Source organism: Dromaius novaehollandiae, chromosome Z (assembly GCF_036370855.1).
Source record: "Dromaius novaehollandiae isolate bDroNov1 chromosome Z, bDroNov1.hap1, whole genome shotgun sequence".
NCBI lineage: Eukaryota > Metazoa > Chordata > Aves > Casuariiformes > Dromaiidae > Dromaius > Dromaius novaehollandiae.
In genome coordinates, this window is record NC_088132.1 from 81,994,303 (window position 1) to 82,009,416 (window position 15,114).

Sequence of the window (15,114 nt, forward strand, 5' to 3'; positions counted from 1 at the left end):
TGGTCCCGTTGAAGTCGGTAGGAGTTCTGTCGGTAGCTTGAGCTGGATCAGAGTTTGACCCTTGAAGTGAAAACGGTTATTCAACATCAAAGGGAACAGGTAAGAGAGACCGTTGTGCACTCCAGATATCTTCTCCAGATAGCTGAAGAAGTCTGACTGCACTCGCTGATTACCTTTCCAAGGTGCCATAAAACCCAGAGATTTTAGATGTTTAGAGTGACCGTAACAAGCTGCTCTGTCTGTAGTTGCAGGATTGCTCCTCGCGCAATAGAAGCATTTTCTTAAGTGAGTGGGGCAACGGCAGCCAGTTTTGGTGTTAACTTTGAGCTGGTTTAGCTTGAAAGGAAATTCTGGTATACCTGCTCCCTGGGAAGACACCATGGGGGGAATAATACTGTTGATGAAGGCGCAGAAAGACCATTTTATGCTGCAGAACAGAGGCAGTATGGTTTCTCTGGATAACTGCCTTTTGCAGATGCTGTGGCTTTGCACAGTGAAGGAGTGAGTGCATCCCTGGATGCTTATGGGTTTTCCTCAGGGCCTGATACTTTGAGGTTCTTTTTTTTTTTGGAGGTCATCATCTGCTTGGGAAGAGACTGATGCTGAGGAACATGCCCATCACCACGAAACATTATAATTGCGAGGAGAGGGGATTACTTTTCTACCAAGGCTGATCTGTCCCAATGCAACCACTGCAGAATGAACATGCGCCCTAAACATGACTTACAAGGTGCAGATGCTGGCCAGGTTCTCCAGCTCAGTACCCACACAAGCTTATTGTAAAGAAGAAAGGAGGCTATTAGTGTATGTTGTCTCCCCAAGCTCTGCCGCTGGGGACCCCTGAAAGGCATGGAAGCACACCGGCATTACGGTTGCTTTTCCGCTTTACCTTTTGTGGGTCCTTCAGAATAACCCGTGGATCCCGAAGGTCTTCAGATGATGGGTTGAAAATGACTGTCCCAAATAACTGACAGAAGTGCGATGATGGTGGGAGAATGTGCCTTCTCCTGTCTTTCACTCGGCCCTTTTCAAAGCCACCTTAGTGCCCTGGTGCTGCTTCCCATGGAGTATGCAGCCCTGCATGGGACACTGGGTAGGGATGGTTTTCCTGGGGCTGGAGCCAAGTGGTCGGCATGGGACGGCGGACGGATTCAGCAGCCAAGGGCCACGCACACTGCCATGTCCCCACGAGGCACTGTGTCCTCGTGCTTTGTGATGATCAGAAGCTCAGGCACTTTTGGGGAGTGAATTCTGTCCTCTCAGAGATGGTTTTGTGAGACCCTGCATCACTCGGGCCCAGATCTTTAACAGCATAAACTATTTTTGCATTTGGCATTGCAAGCCTAAAATCCTGGTTTTGGAAGTGACTTCAGGTTCCCACGGCGCCAGGTTAGCTGAGGGAGTTATCCTGAGTCCACTGAGCTGTGGCTGTGTCCACGCTCCTACCCCTGAGCAAACACGAGATTATTTCTGTCAGTTTAATCGGCAGCAAGAGCTGTGCAGGAAAACATCTAGAGAGTTTTAAAATACGGGCCCCGTTCTCTCTCCTTTGGCTTTTCTTCTAAGAAGTAGAGCTTCATTTGCTTCACTGGGGTGTTGGGAGGATAACAGCATAAAACGAGTGTTTGCCTGAATGCTGGATTATCTTCCACACCCGTGCCTGCTGCCAAGTCATGGACATCGCTTCTTGTTTGCCATTTTCCTTCCTTTGCCTTTTTTTTTTCTTGTGGTTTTTTTCCTAACTTGTTTAACTCTTGGTGTTTCCCGCCCTGGAGCAGTGGCTGTAGAGCTTCAGTTTGCGTTTGTGTTCGTCCGGCTACTTGCCGCGTGAATATTGCCTTTTCAGCCCTCCTGTCCATGAGCAGAGGTGCCTTTCCTGTCCCTGTTTTACTGTTAAAGCCCCAAACCGAGTAATCTTTAATAGCCCGCTTTCGCTTAAGTGTTTTAATGCTGCATGTCTTTCACAGCCCTTCAGCAGAAAATATTTGTTTTATGATAGCATTATGTCTTTAGAAAAAATGTCCCTGCAAACAATTTATGGCAGTGGGAACGGGCTGGATTGTTTCATAGGTCATTTCTGTGATTTCCAGACATTTGGACTGTTTTAAGGAGAAGAACCATGTCGGGTGCCCTGCCGCATTACGGTTTTGTCTGAATACAGAAACACCTTTTGCCTTCCCTCTTCTTGAAACAGCGTCCATGTGCAGCTTTTATCGCCCCTGTGCAATACTTGCAACCCAAATACAGTAGCAGCGTATTAGGCATAAGAACCCAAAACTGAAAGCGAAGCTGAGCAGTTAAACTTAGATGCTCAAGACGAGAGAAGAGCAAAACCTCAGCGAGTGAACGCTGCCGTACAGCAGCCAAACTCTTGCAGGTTTAAGCATGTGACAACTTAGTGCTAGATAAGGGGTTTAACTAACTTTTATTTTGACATTCTTCTTTTCATGAGCGTTGCTCTTTCTGCATTTTAGAAAGCCGTTTGTATGACTGCATTACTGAGAGGAAACAAAGAAATGCCAGGAAAACTTTATGTGGAGAATCTGTGCTCATAAAATGGTTGTGAGCTCCCGCAAACAGGAAAGCTTCCCCCTTCTCCTTTTTTTTTTCTCTCTCCTCTGCCATTCAGCTTGCAAAAAAACATGTTGAATATCTCTGAAACCCGGATTCGATGGTCTGAGACTAAACACAAATTCCTTCCACTGCCACCAAGAACAAGCCTGTTCTTCCTATGCTGGCCAAGCATAAGCCCTCAGTCTCTGTGGTTAGGAGCCAGTTGGCCTCAGAAAGTAGGTTTTAACTCGTGCGGATGCCAAAGAACACAGATTTGATCGGCAGATGGGTTTGGCAGGCAAGGCTGGAGGCCGTTTAGCCGCTGACCATTGAAGGGTATTTGTGAATGGCCGCTTCCTTTGCCCGAGCACGCTTCGCAGAGCCGTGCAGATCATGCTTAGCAGAGCCGTGCGGATCTCTGCTAGGAAAACAAAATTAATTGCTACGGGAAATGTTTAAAATACCCCGTGCTATTTATCTGGACAGAGATGGGAATTTGGGTGAAGGGATGAGACCGAGCCACAGAGCGGGGATTATAGCAGCTACAAAACCGGTAGCGACGCAGTCATATAGGTTACAGTCGTGCTACCGCTCATCGCTCCGTGTCTTTCCTTCTCGCGCGTCCGTCTGTTTGTCTCTGACTTTGCGCGCGTCTGGAGAGGTTCCCTTGCGAGTCTCCGGCGCGGTTCCCCAGGGCCCCGTAAGGAGCTGAACGTTCAAGCATCCAGCAGGCTCTTGGAGCAAAGAGCAAGTGTTAGAAAGACAACAGGCAGGCAGGGAGCTGCCGCTGGGCTGGTTGCTACCCCTGTGCGGTCCCAGGCGAAGCCGGCAGACGCCGGGACAACCTCCTTGCTAGGGGGGCTGCAGCCCTGCCCTCTCCCCCCGGTAAAGCCATGCTCCAGAATTCTGTTTGCATCCCCAGAAACCTGGCTTGTCCATGCCGAGGGGCCAGGGAATTACGCTGCTAAAAGGCACATGACCTCCAGAGGAGGTGAACACCATGCGACGTTCCCTAAACGCAACACTCCCCTCATATCTTCTTTATTGTCTCGGCGTGAACCCACTTCGAAGGAGTGCAAAGCCAGGCGGGCCCCGCAGTGCCCTAAGTCCTGCCCTTCTGCAAGAAGGAGACCTTTAAACTTCCTTCGCTATTTGTGTGCGTGTGTATGTGTGTGTCGCAGACATTGATAATCTTGACAGCCCGTTTGGAAATCCGAGATGTCCAAGTTCAGTTGGAGGATGCAAGACACTCTCTGGCTGCATCTGCTGGCAGGAATTTCCTCCAGCTCCGGCTTCCTGTCGAAAGAAACAAGAGGAAAATTTCCTCGCTCTTCAACTTTTTTTTTTTTTTCTTTTTTTTGCAGTTTAGTGTAACAGTGTCTGCTTCTGAGAAGCCTTGCCACGCCACACATATTTCTAGAGAAAATGCAAGCTTTGGATGCAAAAGCAAAGACGCTGCCAAAGCATTCCCTCCGTTCGACTGTCGGGTTTTAGGGGACCTGCAGTCTAGGCTACTGCTTGCAGCAAGGGGCTTGGACCCAGCCCGGGTGGGTTTGCTTGCCCCTTCTGAGTAGATGCATCCTCTCAAGCAAATCATTTGTGGGCAGTTACTCTTCTTGGTGCCTGTTGAATTTCTGTGTTGTCCGCTCAGAGCCGTATTCATGCTATCTCCTGTCCGGAGCTACCAGTGCTGGCTGCCTGCGCTGCCGGTGGGAGAGGTGTCCAAGCCCGTCGCCTATATGTGAGTTAAGGGCAAGGCCATGTACGGGCAGCAAAGGCAGCTGCTGCAAGTAGGTTGCCAAAACAAGTCCTCAGTTTCTTCACCTCTGTATGTGTCCTCTCGTTCTCCAAGCGCGGCAGTGATGAACAACATGGGTATGGTGGTAGCACTCATGGAAGGGCAGAGCTGGGCTCTTCTGACCGTCCAGCCTATGCCTTCCGTGGTCTTTTTTCCCCCAACGAGTGAACCATTGAGATCTGCAACTGCATAAGGAGGGAGGGAAATACTGGCCACGGCGTTTGTGTTTAACACAACACCGGCTGTTCCTTCCCTGGCCCTCACTGGGAGCCATCAGCGTTTGGCAAGCTCTGTTGTGCAAACAAGACTCTAGGAGATTTCCAGAAATGGGGACGTTTGGAGAGAAGGGTTCTTAGAAACGGAGAATATTTTGTAAGAATAGCAGGGAGCAACTGTCAGTGTCTTTCTCAGAGAGAAAGGGTGACTGAAAACATTTGGTGTAGGCACCTCTGTTATTTGGTAGCCTGCTTTTTCGCTTTTTTCTCTCTCTCAGAAATTTCTGTTGCACTTTTAAAACCATATTGCAAACTGAGCAGTTAACTAGCAGCAGTAGGTCCTGGTGCTACAACGGCGGTGCCCGTCGCTGGGACGATACGACGGGCCAGGCAGGTTTAGAACTACTTTCATTTTGGGAAAAAATTATTTCTGATATTTCTGCCTTGCCTGGCTTCCCGTTGACGAGATGGGACTAGCCAAGTCTTCCCCATTTTCATGTCAAAGCTTCATCTAACACCGAAACAAGGGACGGATTTTCCTGGGGACTAAAGTAATGTTATCTAACTACTCCTGAAAACCTCAGCTGAAATGTGCCTGGTTTTGAAGGGAGATTTAGAGGCATGAGTCAGATATGATGTCACGTTGGATGCCAGGGAGTTGTCCCTCCTGCTGTGGTGGGGGGAACCACAGCATCTACCCCCCAAGGGCCAGACTGCTTGGTGAGATAGAAGATATGTTGACCAAATGGGACGGGTTGGTTTAGTACTGACGTGCCAGGCAAAGCCTCACGCGGCGTACAATAGCAGGTGATTTTTCAAGTATCGTGTAACTTGAGTCTGGGGTTAGGTGCCTTCTATTCATCAAGGTTGCATTTGATGGAGGTGCTCAGCAGGGTTTGGAAACGTCTGAGTTGGTGTGAGACTGGGCTGCTGGGATAATTTATAGGAATACAGCAGGGCTGAAATCATCAGGTATTATTTTTAAAGTAATTTCCATCTCACATGGCTCTGCTGGTCACTAGCAGGGAGAAAAATTGCATTTTCTGCTTCACGGCTGCAATTTTTTCCTTCAGTGCTGCCTCCAGAAGCACAACCTGGCCATTATGTGCCTTTGCTCTAGGGTACCAGGGCTCTGATGCTACAGGCGCTATGTGAATGAGCCTGTTTTGTGAGTAAATATGGTTAATGGTGCCTCAGTTTACCCCCTCAGAGAAGGTCTTCCTCATCCTCATCGCTCCTCTGCTACAGTTCCAAGCAGCAGAAAGATAAGGGATGTAACAGGATGTAACAGCATCTTGCTTTGTCTTTCCAGGCGACAGCAGAGACTTCCCGGCGGGAACAAATCTCAGCAGCACACGGATCATCAGCAAGGTGGCACCAAACACAACAGGGAGCACCAGAAACTCTACCAGGGAGGCCAGGCCCCTCACTCCTCGGGCAGGACGGGCCACCACGGCTACAGCCAGAACCGGAGATGGCACCACAACCAGAAGCACTCGCCCAACGACAAAGAAACGCACAGAAACGCCAAAGAGACTGAGAATTTGAAAATCGAGGACACCTCCATCTGCACGGTGCATATTCCCCTAGAGACGCACCGGGGCCCGGAGGCTGTGGAGAAGCAGTCTCAGCAGTATATCCAGGAGTCGGAGATCAAGCGGAAAGACAGTATTCACGAGCGCATTGGGGAAAGACCCAAGATCAACTTGCTTCAGTCTTCCAAAGACAGGCTGCGGAGGAGACTAAAAGAAAAGGTACTACGCCTTAGAGGACCTTTGCATTTCCCCTTTACAGGAGTCTGGCACTTGACTGTTTTCCACATGAAGGGAGGGCTGGGTTCCTGGGGACCTTCTCATGAGCACATCCAGCTTCTCTTCTAATCTCTCAGTGTCAACACTCGCCTTGAAGCGTCTTTGTGCTTCTCCAGGAGGCCTTTTATTGACACGCTGCTGAGGCTCGTAGCTCACCTGCATGTGGCTCCTTGGTTGAGGCTGCCGTCAGGTTGAGTTTCCCGAGGAGGTTGTGAAGCCTCCCCGACACCTGCAGAAGGCATTCGGAGGAGGCTGGTGCACGTGCGAGCCCTGACGCAGGCACCCGCTCCCCGATGGCTCATCCCAGCTGACTGCATCCCAGTCTGCAGAGCTCATCTGCTTTCCAAAGAGGCCTAAAAAAGGCAATTTGTCTCTCAGCAATTAAAGAGCTAAATGCCAAGCTTAGACTTTGAGTGCTGAATATTTGGAGTCAGCTACTTAAAGCTGATATCCATTTATCTAGATAATGAATTGAAACGCCCTTATCTTTCCCCCTTCCTTCCAGCTACCCAACAATAACAAAAGTATTGCATGCAAGTGACGGAGGAGAAATCCTTTCTGGAAACAATCTTCAACCTCAGATTTCTGAGGAATTCTGAGATAAAATCTCCATTTGCCCCCTGTGGCACTCAGAATTCTTTCGCTCAAGATGCTTTTTTCAGACTGGAAAATGCGTTTGTGAGGACATTTCCAATGAACAAAAGCAACCTAAACATATACAATTCCATGGAACTGCATGTTGGAAATGCGTACCTTTGAATACATGTGCATTTACTATTTATGTATGCAATGTGAGGGCAGGAAGAGCTTTTGTTAGTTATTTTCATATTCTTTAAAGCAAAGGGAGTATATCAGAGACTTTCAGAGTGTTCATTTTCATTAGCTTCTCCTGCTGTAATGGAGGACCTGATCCTTTAAAAGCTTCTTCATAAAATCGTCCTCACTCATAGCTTCTTACACTTACTGTGAGCCTGCCCAAGTGAGAAAAGGTTTGCAGGATCAGGCTTAATAGTTGCATGCTCTGGGAACTTATAATCTTATAAGAAACACATCACATAAGCACCACTCTTCAGTGTGTGTAGTGAACACCATTGGCCTGATAGCTCCTGCCAGCTGGCATGGGAGTTGTGCAAGAAATTGCTAAAGGTTTGTATTGTATGGCCCATTCTTAAGATTGAACTGGAGGAAGAGAAGAGAGCATACCAGAGCGAGCAGAATGCATGCCTTACTCTGGGGGGGAAAGGGACAAATGCATAGTTAAATTTTAAAAAGAAGCAATAAATTGCATGAAGTGAAACGTGTAACAGTCAAGAGATGGAGAGTTTAAGAGTTCTTCTAGTGGCTGGATCATGTGACATCTTTGATCCCAAGTTAGATCATTAAATATACATTGAAATGTAGATAAAATTGTTTTATGAGCATTTTTTAGACGTTAGTGAACTTACTTTCCAAACGGAGGCAAGACAATGTCCATTATTACCATGTTAGATGGGAAACTGAGGTACAGGCAGGCACCCCCCAGAAGCCTGTCCCAGGTTGCAAAGGCACTTGGGAGTGATCTGACTTTGGCATCCCAGCTCAGTGCCTCAAGCAAATCTCCCTGAGCAGAGGGTGAGGACTAGGGATTTAACTACTGTGAGAAACGGGGAAAGAGAACGTTTCCAGATCAGGCCTCGTTAACTGTCTTCCAATTCTGAGATGAGACCATTATGCCTCTAGAAGATGCCTTGATTTTTCTACGTCTGTTTATATGTCTCCCCAATCCCCTTCCCCTTTTGTTGTTTCTGGAAGAACAAGGGCTGATCTGTCTGTTTTTTCCTTGTGTAACAGACGCCTTGTCTTTCCCTTTTCACGGACCAGGACGAAGTCACGGTGGAAACCACCAATCCCCAAAAGAACAAAATGGACAAATTAATTGAAATCCTCAACAGCATGAGGAACAACAGCAGCGATGTTGACTCCAAGCTCACCACATTCATGGAGGAGGCCCAGAACTCCACCAACTCGGAGGAGATGCTGGGCGAGATTGTCAAGACCATCTATCAGAAAGCAGTGACGGACCGCAGCTTTGCCTCCACGGCTGCCAAGCTCTGTGACAAAATGGCTCTCTTCATGGTGGAAGGAACCAAATTCCGGAGCCTGCTCCTCAACATGTTGCAGGTAATGAGATATTTAGCTAATTAGATACCTGCAGCTGCGTCCAGCCTCATCTGACCAGAAATTATAAGAGCTGAGCTTTTACTAAATTCCATTTGTGCCCAGTTTGTTAGAGGAGAACAGAAGTGTTTCTGTGGTTTTGTTTGTGCACATCTTTTATGGTTAGGACAGACAGTGTAACACTGTAGGCATCATCCAGTCGTTGTTCAGTTCCATTTCTTGAGCTGTATGTGGAAATCTGGTGTCTCACCCCAAGGCCCATCTGTAAAGTAAGCAGGTTCCTTGTGGCAACATCCCTACGGCATTAAGAGAGAAGAATGCGGCACTTAGAGTGGAGGTCCGCTCTCCTCAGCTAAGGCCCATCTCTCTTGCTGTTTCCCCACGACTCTCAACTCCAGGGATATCAAATTAAGTCACGGTCCCTGAGTAGGCTGTTGGCTGCATGGCCTGGCCGAATGGCTCGCTCCTGGTTTCTGATTGCTGGCATCGTCTCGCATGGCTCGCAGCTGTACCAGCTGCACTTGCAACCCAGACAGTCATAATTTGTGTATTCGCTGATTATTCTGGGTGACTTGTTTATTGGTATATGCAGCGCCAGTTGGTTGTCCTGCTGTAAAACCATCAGAGACAGCAAAGGCGGGGGAGAAAAAAGCAGTGGCTCTGGTAACTAGCCCGTAATAACGGTGTGTGGTGGGGAAATAGGGCTGTCCTCACGTGGCAGCGGTCTGCTGGGGAAGCATGGCCGCTGTGCAGGTGGGGTTTGTTTTCTGGAAAGGGTGTCTCATGGTTCAGAGACCTCTCTGCCTCCCTCACTTATCCACCTCGTTTCCTGACGGTGCAGGGTGCACGGTCCCCCCGGTTGTGTCTTGGTGTGAGACCCCTTCCAGAGGAGCAGCAGGTGACACGTACACCTTCCTCTTTCCTGGAGACAAGAGATGTGGAGCTGAAACCTTGAATCTGTGTCTTTAAGCTCAGCTTATCAGTTGTGTGTGGAGACTTACAAGACTGACGGTACCTTTATTTTTCAACTTGAAATGGTCTGTCCAAACCTGGTCAAGGTTGGTCGTGACTAAAACTGCTAATACTGTGTCAGCTTTAGCATACTGTTGGCTATGCAAGGCCATGCTCAGATGCATGGTGGATGAAATAGCATGCTGGGTTGTCGAGGAGGCACTGGGAAAGTGATGGTGTGTCTCACTTGCTTCTTAAAGTAGAGGCTGAGGTAGAATTTTTTAGGACAGTCCAGGCTGGTGTTGCATGGGGAAGCTGTGAGGGCAGGGAGGCTCAAATCACTCGAACATCTGGACTGCCACTGCTGTGTCGGAACTAACGCTGAGTGGGTCAGTGTCCTCCCTATGCCTGTGTTGTTCTGCACGCGCCTGTGAGTCTTGTGCAGATGTTGGGACACTTTGGTTGATGCAAGGTCCCTGGAGCTGTTGAAAGCATGCAGGGCTTTGGCTGACACGAGACCATTAGTATCCTGGTGGTCTGGGAGCTGGATGTGAATGTCACCCCTTCCTGGCACTACCTGCCATGTACTGCTTTCGAGGGAAGGGGAAGCTCGTTCCCAGGGAAGTGGGAGCAATCTGGTGCTGTTATGACCAGGAGGCTCCCTGGGAACAGGGACAGGGGAGCAAGGATTGAACTTCTGTTGCCCAGGAGCTGTAACAGTGATGCTGTCCACTGGCCTGTTACTTTATTTTGTACTTCCATTTGGCTGTTCCCTCACGCACAAAAATCATCTGCAGCACGTACGTAAAGTAGCTCTCATTTCACCTCTGACTGTGTTTTGCGCACATGTTGAGTGTCCCAGACTGCTCCGGTTTTGGAACGTCTGTTGCTCTTGCTGGAGCTCATCACTTCGGTTATTCGTTTCCCAGGTTGTGCCTGGATGTGTGTGCACAGCGCGGGTGGAGTCGTCTTTTGGGCAAACAGCACGTGGTGGTCACCAGTGCTTCTGATCCTGCTGTGGATGAAATGTTGGAATGAGACTGCTGTTTATTCCTGCTCGCTGGATACCTGCTCTCTTGGGTTTAGCACTGTCACTTGTTTATAGGCATGGGAGAAAAGAAGCTCCCTTGTTCTGCCACCAGCACAGACATTGCTCCCCGGGGACAATCCCTGCTCCACTTTGTGAACAACAGTTTGGTGCAGCTGCCAGTCAGAGAAGGAGGGGACCTTGCCACAGACGTCCCTGGTGTCCTGCTGCTGCTGCCCACACAGCTGTGGTGCTGCTAGAGGTCTCTGTCCTCCCAGAAGCACCCAGAATAGCAGAACTTCCTGGGAATATTAGGATGGGGGTTTTTTTTTCCAAAAAATGGCAAATGGAAATTTGGCCGAGAAATGCGTACTTTAAGGAAAATGTTTCCGGCAATAGACTTTCATGTGGAAATGAGAGGGAAGCTGTTAAATAGCCAGCAGTCTGATAGGTGTGGGTATCTACCACATTCAGGGCTCTTAAGTTTGCTGCACTAGTGATCAGTCTTTGACCTTGGATAGGTTTTTCATCTCCCTCAGCCTCAGCTCCTATTTGAAAGAGGTAATTCCTGTTTACACACCCCAAGCACTGCTGAGAGACCGAGCTCACACAGAGCCTCCTGAGATATGCAGAAAAAGACGCAGTATTAAGGGCAAAACAGCGTTAGGTGTTTACTAGATTGTTTTGCTCTGTCTGGTTCATCTTGCGCTCAGGGAGGCCCCAGGGACTTGCTGATCTCGCATCCGCGGTGTCTCTGAAGAAGGAAGGAGATTACAGCAGGGAAGGAGTTGGCCCCAGGAGTGGCGAGAAGCAGCATTTGTGTGCTGTGTGTAGCCCTCAGCCGTTGTCCTCTGCATTATAAATGTCTTTTGTGGTAAGACAGTAAACACGTGGGGGCTAACCTGCTGGGCCCACTGTGCGAGGAGTCTCCAGTCTCGTTTCCTGATGGCACTAACAGATGGAGGAAAACTGTGAGTCCGGCGACGGGGAAATTCCATTACTCAACGCTCCGCGTCTCGCAATCCGCCAGGTTTGCACTGAAAGGGTGCTTTGCTTTCCCAGCAGCGAGCCGGCAAGAAGGCAGGCACATCCGACGAACACAGCGGCTAAGAGTGGCTCCCTGATGCACAGGATCACGGAGAGACGGAGTCTGAAAGAGTGGGGGGACAGGTTAATCTGTCACCTGCCACAAGCTGTGTTAAACCGCGGTGTTGTTCCTTGCACGCGTGTGTGTTCCAGTGGGAAGGCCTGATACGTGGTGTCCACGTGATGGTCAAGGAGTTTGTTTGCTAGCTCGGTTTAAGGCTGGATGAAGGGAAGAGCGTGCAGCCCCTGTGTGCTGTTACATGTCCAGCTCCGTGGGGTGCACCTGGAGGCAGGGCTGAGGAAGGAGCCCAGGAGTCCTCAGGAGCAGACCTGTTCAGACCTGCATGCCGCCTTCTCTCCATGAAAGTCCAAAAGCAGGGATAACTTTCTCTCCATTTTACAACAGGCAAGTGAAGGCATGGAGAGATTAAGCACTTTGGACAAGGCCACATGTGGAATCTGTAGCAGGCTGAGGTCTGAATTCAGATTCTCCCAAATGTCAGACTAGTGCCTTAACTACAGGATCTTGCCTTAACTACAGGATCTTGCATCTTTGCCTTGCATCTTTGCATCAAGACCAACATCCAAGGCTCTCTGCAAAAATTTGCAAAAGCTGTAGTGTGGTTATATGCAAGACTAAGAAAGAGAAGGAAATCTCTGTTTCTCTGAAAGAGAGGTACCCATGAACACTCTTCAACCTTAAGCAATTGGGAGGGATTTAGAATGCTGCCTGAAATCTGCTGGAAGCAAAGTCTAGCGAGATGCAGAGATGTCCAGGGAGCAGTCCAAGGAGGGATACTTACTGCAGAGCTGTCAGGGAGAGCCAGAGTGCAACTGGCCCTGCAAAGCTGGTGGGAATTTTAGTGTTGGCCAAGCTGAGAAAATGATATTTCTGCATGTCACCTTAGGAGCAGTAATACTCTGGGGTTCTCTCCATCCGATGTGATTCAAATCTTCAGCCTGCCAGCTATGCTGAAGTTGTGGTTTGACACTTGGCAGCAGAGCTTCTTCTACCAGTTGGGTTAGGCTGTTCTTGTCCACCTCAGTTGGTTCTTCCACCCGCACCCTTATGTCTTTGCCCTGGTCTGACCAAGGCTTTTGTGAAGTGAATCAGACTGAGGAACTGATCCAGCTAAAAAATAACTGAGCAGAAAAAAAAAGGGCTTCTCCAGCTGGATTAGTTCCCCTGTCTGGCTCCCATCACAGCAGCTCAAGCATGTGTGCTAGCACAGCGTAGGAGGACTGGGTTGGGGGATGTCATTTCTTAGGCCGTCAGAGCTGCTAAAACGTTCCTCGCAAATTATGCCTAAATCGCGTGACTTCATATTTGCCGCAGAGCAAGCATGCGCACAGCACTGCTGGCATGTTCGATTGACAGTATTTTGATCTGGTCCCAAATATCTTACAAAGCAGCTTGGAAGAGAGGGAGTAGGCAAGTCACCATGCTGGTCCTCCTGTTTTCATTAGGTTTAAATTAAGCTGTTGACTCCTTTTAAGGGTAAGAAAGCTATTTTTAAAGAGAAGAATGAGTCTTTGGTGCAAGAAAGAATCCAGCCAAGGCATGCTGTTCTTAGCATAGGTTTTACCCCCAAAGAGTTGGTCCTGTGCTCAGAAATTAGGAGAGCACCCACTGAATTAGTCCCAGGCCTAACCTGCGACCACCATCCGTTCACACACACACAGCTATAAGGACCTGGGACAAGGCGGTGTTCGTCTTGATGGCTGGTGGACCGCATGAGCACCATGGCAGCGAGGAGAACACCATTTCTGAAGCCTCCCGTGAAGTGTCCAAGCCTGCCAGGGCCTTAGCTGCAGGAGTGGGAGTTTGGGCTGACCCAGTTCGCGGAGGACACAAAGCAGGTCGTTGCCGTATTGCATCTCTTCAAACCCCGAGAGCAGAAGCAGCCTCTCCGTGAGATCTGTGTCCCTGTCTTTGGGGTGTAAAGTGAAAAACCAACAGTCCCATAGATAGGTGGCTTGGACTTGGGGTTCTTGCTGTTGGACGGAGGCGCAAGCTGGACAGTCCTTTGTGGCCAAGCCCTTGAGACACCAGCAGACCCTTGGGGTCAGGCTTTCATAGGTGTCTGGTTTCTTCACATCCTATTAGTCTAGGAAGGGAGAGAGGGGTGCTCTGCTTCAAGGCATGACCCTGAGGGCTGAACTGCAGAGAGCGGCGTTAGCCTCCCTTCTACCCATCCCTGTCCTTCCCAGTCCTGCTACTCCTCACCCCTCAGGTTCACCACCAAAATTGTCACCCCCTCCCGTCACAAGAAGTTCTTGTGGGATTCATGAGCTTGTTTCCTCGGCCTCTGCGGTCCCATGGGAGCAAGATCCTGGAGCAGGGCCATCGGAGGCAACTGGAGCTGGCACCAACTACCTCCAGGCAGGTTCTCCTGTGACCGTGTGGACCCACCACAGCACAAAGGGAAGAAGACAGGCACAGAAAGCCTTCTCCTCTTGCCAGGGGAGCTGCTGTTGGGCTGACCCCAGGCAGCCAGCAGCGATGGAGGGTCTCGCAGCCAGCCGCGAGGTGCTCTGGGGAGGGCAGTGACCCAGGAAGCCTCCACGTGACATTCGTCACTGGGGGAGGAACGAGGAGATAGTTCACGTTAGGGTTCCCGATGTTAGGCTTGCGAACTCCCATGAATTAATAGTAGTCTTTTCCTGGATTTTAGTGGGTGTCGGAGAGGACACCCTTGCAGAGCTCGGCAAGACGGACCCTGTCTCCTCTGACAATGGCAGCGTCTCTGGAACGGGAACTCTGCAACCCACAGAAGCTCTAGGAAGCCATCCATCTCTTTTATTTCCCATGACCACGACGGAGGGGTTATTAAGTTTAATTTTATGGCTAGGCACCACACAACCGTTTGGCTAATACACTTGTCATTTTTTTACGTATTAATATTTCTTAATGTTATGTTATTTTCTGTCTCCTAGGATTAGAGGTTTTTAAGAATACGCTGCTGGTGTATAGATTGCAGGACTCGGGCGGTTTGACTGCGGGTGGAACTTTGAATAAGTCACGTAATCGCCCTGGTGCAGAAACAATTTTGCTGGAAAGATAGGTTTTAAAAAATAGGTTCCCAGGGAATATCCCAGTGTCTGTACCAGAGCTGAGTGAAGACATGCATGGCAGGAGAGGAAGGTTTGTTCAGGTTTTTGTTTTCTCTCAAGACAAAATTGCCAAACCAGAGTGAATTCTTCCTGTAACTTGTTTGTCATTGCAGAGTTTTATTTTACTGCTCTAGAAAACTCAGATTCGCCGCTAGCCAGTTTGTTTTAGGCAGGGACAAAGAGAAAAGCAGAAGAGGCCACTGGTTTGGGGTTGCAGTGAGTAAGAAATCCAGTGAAACTCTGTGGTGTTCATGTGGGAATAACCTGTATCGATGGAAACACAGAATTTGCAACAAGGTTCAAAACTGTCTGAAATCCCTTCTTCAGGAATAAACAGGACCGTTGCAACAGGGCTTAGTGCACGTGCATGCACTGGCCAAAGAAACTACTCCTGTACGTTAA

At 49.2% G+C, this 15,114-nt stretch overlaps 1 protein-coding gene across 10 annotated transcripts in view; it reads left to right on the plus strand.

Moving 5' to 3' along the window:
* LOC135325130 (CBP80/20-dependent translation initiation factor-like) overlaps positions 1–15,114 on the plus strand; it is a 201,430-nt gene that overhangs the window by 133,457 nt on the left and 52,859 nt on the right. For 8 of the 10 annotated variants that reach the window (XM_064502747.1, XM_064502749.1, XM_064502748.1 and 5 more), the window contains 2 exons: positions 5,879–6,320; positions 8,208–8,537. In XM_064502747.1, the coding sequence (XP_064358817.1) occupies positions 5,879–6,320; positions 8,208–8,537 (772 nt within the window). The remainder of the gene's footprint in view (positions 1–5,878; positions 6,321–8,207; positions 8,538–15,114) is intronic. The other 2 variants (XM_064502746.1, XM_064502745.1) reach the window with 1 other exon arrangement.